General features: G+C 36.4%; 1 protein-coding gene across 1 annotated transcript; it reads left to right on the top strand.

The window, feature by feature from the left end:
- The first annotated feature begins 329 nt into the window (after nucleotides 1-329).
- On the top strand, nucleotides 330-3,990 carry LOC148140750 (putative G protein-coupled receptor 139). Its single transcript, XM_087979021.1, has 2 exons — nucleotides 330-387; nucleotides 3,080-3,990. The coding sequence occupies exons 1-2, from the start codon at nucleotides 330-332 to the stop codon at nucleotides 3,988-3,990; spliced, it is 969 nt and encodes a 322-aa protein (XP_087835147.1).
- Nucleotides 3,991-4,234: the final 244 nt, after the last annotated feature.

Here is a 4,234-nt window from a genome sequence, read left to right as displayed (position 1 = left end):
CAATATTAAAATACAAGTATCGATTGGGCATACTGTTTTTAAATGATCAAGCTATCGAAGGACGATTAAAAGACTAAAATCTTGGTGGGTTCAGGATCTTTCAGAATGTGATCAGTATTTTTCACTGACTGTAATTTTATAATATAAGATGCATCTATTGTTACAGGGATGAAGACCGTACTTCTAGACTGCTTCATTGTTAAAATGGAAACGATGTTGCAATCCCAATGTCCCCACAGACTCCACAGTGTATAAATTAAGGTCTCGAAAAGTGTTTAAGTCTGAGAGGTAGCTTGCTTCACAAAACGGTCGATTGACTCAGACAGAAAATGTTTTACAGTATCCGGAAAATATACTACCTAATTGTTGCCATTATTGGTATCCCTGGTAAGTGACTGTAATTGCTTCTACTGTCTATCCATTTGTTTTTCCTAGTGGCTTGTTTACTGCTGTGACTCTAAGATTTCTGCGCTGGTCAGTCTTGACTGCTATACACATACAAGGTAAGTCCTACGGTTTGATAAGACAACAATTACGGTTTGCAGTACAGGTTAGTTGCCTCAAAAGAATCGTTGGCTGTGGCACAGTCTCTCTGAGTTTCAAGAACTCTTCTGTCATACAAAATTGCATCCTTTCTAAATAGTCCGCATATCAGATAACTGCCTGAGAATTGATGTTCGTATAAATATAGTTCCTTCTAAGATTATAATGAGTAGAGCAGGAGAGGAACCCTCACCTCACTGAGTATTGGGAATATCTAACTCTGTAAAATTGTAACGTGCTCAGTTTGCATTGTTTCTACTTCCGAAATCAAACTAAGAATTGCTGGTACTTCACTAAATGTTCTTCCTGGACATCTGATGTCACCATTCCATGGAACAAACAAAAGCGAGGGAATATTTTTGTTGACAGATGATGACATTTTGTGTTAAATTGAAGAAGTCTGATACCGATTAATATTGAGTTAGTTGTTAATAATCTGTAGCAAGATAAATAAATGTTATGTTTAGTAATAGGTAACAAACAGGACAGTACATGATTTCATTTAAATTGCTGTGTAAATGCTTATTCTTATTTTAAGTATACTACCTTTAAGTAGTTTTTTGGTTTGGCGGTTATTAAAAACCAAACTGCAACTTAACTGTAAGAAAGCATCAGATTTGGATATTGTCTTTTCATGGTCTGTCTGATACATGCAGAATTTGGTATTTAAACGCTAATACTGGAACTAATTAGCTTATGGTCATCCAGACGATATAGCGTCTCTTCCTCATCCTTGACGATGTATCGATTTGAAAACAACTCAATATTGTGTGTTCATCCATTGGCTAAAAATAATTCAATATATGAACAGCGTATTTTTTCACACATGAAGCAAGACCCCATTTAAGATGGCAGGATCGGAAATGCAGAATTTATTGTTTAACATTGAGTATGTGCCTGCTTTATTGTGATGACGTTATGAATGTGAGCACAGCGCAGCTCCATAGACAAGTTCACCGTTCTGAAAGATTGATAGCCAGATCCTCCCAGTGATTTGTCAATGCCACGGGATTTCATCAAGGAATGATTATGTGCGTTGCTCGGTGCTTTCCAACTCTCCCCCTGGAATGCTGATTACTTTTGAAGTGACACATCAAAAGCTTGCAGAAGAGGTGCATTTGAGCCATTCCAGCAATGGTAAAACAATCGAAGATGATTGCGGGGGTGATAGACCTAAATGCTTGGCTTCAAGAAGGACATCATGTGCTCATCCGTTGAGTCTGGACTATATGATACATTCTGTCCGAATGGGATTTGTAGAACAATCGTCATTTGGCAAAAAAGCAATGCAATGACAAGTTTTATGAGCTAAGATTTTTGTTGACGATAGGAAGTCAGTCCTGTCAATGAATCACTAACGTCATTTGCAGAAACCTGAATTAATAACGTCCAGTGTTTCACGTCGTCAAATACCTGAATGCTTTTTCCCAACGTTGTGTACTAAGGTATGGGAAAGTCTCAATATATTTCAATTTCCCCCCACTTTTATTTTCAATGATACCTGCATTTATGCCATTGAGAACTGTTTTGATAACTAAATACACGAATGCACAAGTCAATTTATAGAAATTATTCGTCAGTTTTGGTTCCTTAAAAACGTCATCAGTTTCTATTAAATAAAAAAATGCTTCTGCACTTCAGCCATGAAAGATCCGTCAACTGATTTATGATTCTTTGGACATGCTGCACGTTTAATTTTTTTTAACACAGGTGCCAGACTTGTTTTTCTTATTTTATTTTCATCAGTTTATAAATTTGTCTTTTGTACTCACATACATGGATTTATTCTATTTGAATTAAAAGTTTTATTCCCACTGTTATTCATCTGACATCTATTTTCGCCGCTCTATTTCATATCTCTACAATTGTTTAATGTATTAATATGTTTGCTGGTTTAGATTTCATTTCTCGACTTCATTCCTTTATTTAGGATCTCAATTTTCATTCATTTTCTATTATGAATTGAGCCACCAATGCCCACAATGAGGATGCCAATTTCGTTGTTTTTTACATAAAGCTCCAGAAGTTTATTTGCATTTTTATCGTTTCTGTCGATTCTATTCTGCTGGAAGATCCAGCATTTCAGCAATTCCGTTGAAGTCACAGTGAGTCATATAATACAGGCAGGCATCCATTTCATCTTGCATCCTATTCTGGATTCACAATCCGCATCTCCCACTGTGCTATTTAACCAGTGCCTTCTGTTCAACTTCAATCTTCAGCTCAACAAAGGAGGAGAATGATGCGGTTATATTGAGTCTTCAAGCTTAACTTTACTGAATATGTTAGTAATTCTAATTATTGTGGATCAAAACTTGGTTCCAGTTTTCTCAGCTAACGTTGGTGAGAATGAAAGTTGTTCACCTCAAACCTTCCAAATTGGATAAATCAAATGTCCTGGATCTGAACGGTAAAAAGTTTGTGATTGTTTGAATTTGAAATCATGGCATGCTTTTTCAAAATTGTAATGTCTGTTACCACTCAAATCAAAACGATTATGGTTGGTTAACTTCAGTCCTTTTTGTCTTGGTTGCAGTTAATTTAATGGCGATTATAATATTGTCCCGGAATAAATGCGGTCTCTCCACCTGCACCACCCGTTATCTCGTGGCCATGGCTGTTGCAGATCTGATGGTAATAATTGCTGAGGTCCTACTTTGGCGAATTAGTTATTATTTCTTCCCAGGATCGTTTCTGGAAATCACTTTTGTATGCAGCACTATCTTCTTCCTTGGTTGTGCAGCCACTGACTGTTCTGTCTGGTTCACTGTTACTTTTGCATTTGATCGATTTATTGCTATTTGTTGCCAAAAGATGAAGCTAAAATTTTGCACAGAGAAAAATGCTGTCATTGTTCTCACTGCAACTTGCATTTTGTTCTGTTTAAAAAATGTTCCCTTCTACTTTACACTCGAATCTACTGAGATGATCGGCAACATACCATGGTTCTGTTTCACTAAACCAAGCTATTTCACAGAGCCTGGGTGGATAGGATTTAATTGGTTTGATACAGTGGTAAACCCATTAGTTCCATTTGCTTTCATTTTGCTGCTCAATACTCTGACAGTCAAACATATTTTAGTGGCAAGCAGAGTTCGTAAGAAGCTAAGGTGTCAAAGTAACGGAACGAATTGCAATGATCCAGAGATGGACACCAGAAGGAAGTCTGTGATTTTACTCTTTGCCATATCTAGCAGCTTCATACTTCTATGGCTTATAGATGTCATAGAATTTCTATATTACAACATCACAGAAATAGATCCCTCAAATTACAGTTATACCTTATACATCTTTCGTCAAGTTGGAATTATGTTGCGAAGTTTAAATTGCTGTACAAACACATTTATTTATGCGGTTACTCAGTCCAAGTTCAGACATGAATTCAAAAGTTTGGTGATATATCCAGTTACATCTCTCACTCCACTAATCAATCGTCTTAAGCACTGACGATAGCCCAGAGGCGGATTCCAGCATTAACAATACGTAAAATATATATTTAGCCCCAGACCTCTATGAATTGAACTGCATCATGATGATATGAATATTTACTCTTCAGCATGACCGCAACAAGATTTACAAAGATTTTTCTTTTTGACTGATAGTTATTAGGTTCGAGAGACACAAGTACTTTGAAGATTAATTTACTCATTTGAAACTTTTAATTAATGGCATACGGGCATAACTCAGGAAA

Source organism: Chiloscyllium plagiosum, unplaced genomic scaffold (assembly GCF_037043375.1).
Source record: "Chiloscyllium plagiosum isolate Xiang-an unplaced genomic scaffold, Cpla_swu_hap1 HiC_scaffold_35, whole genome shotgun sequence".
In the NCBI taxonomy this organism is placed as follows: Eukaryota; Metazoa; Chordata; class Chondrichthyes; order Orectolobiformes; family Hemiscylliidae; genus Chiloscyllium; species Chiloscyllium plagiosum.
The sequence above is the reverse complement of the archived record's forward strand: the minus strand, read 5'-3'. Positions and strand labels throughout refer to the sequence as shown.

Bases quoted from the DNA above. Each gene is read 5' to 3' on its own strand.
- LOC148140750 (XM_087979021.1), top strand. From the start codon at position 330: ATGTTTTACAGTATCCGGAAAATATACTACCTAATTGTTGCCATTATT. The intron at 388-3,079 runs GTAAGTGACTGT...TCTTGGTTGCAG, and splicing joins TGCCATTATTGGTATCCCTG to TTAATTTAATGGCGATTATA.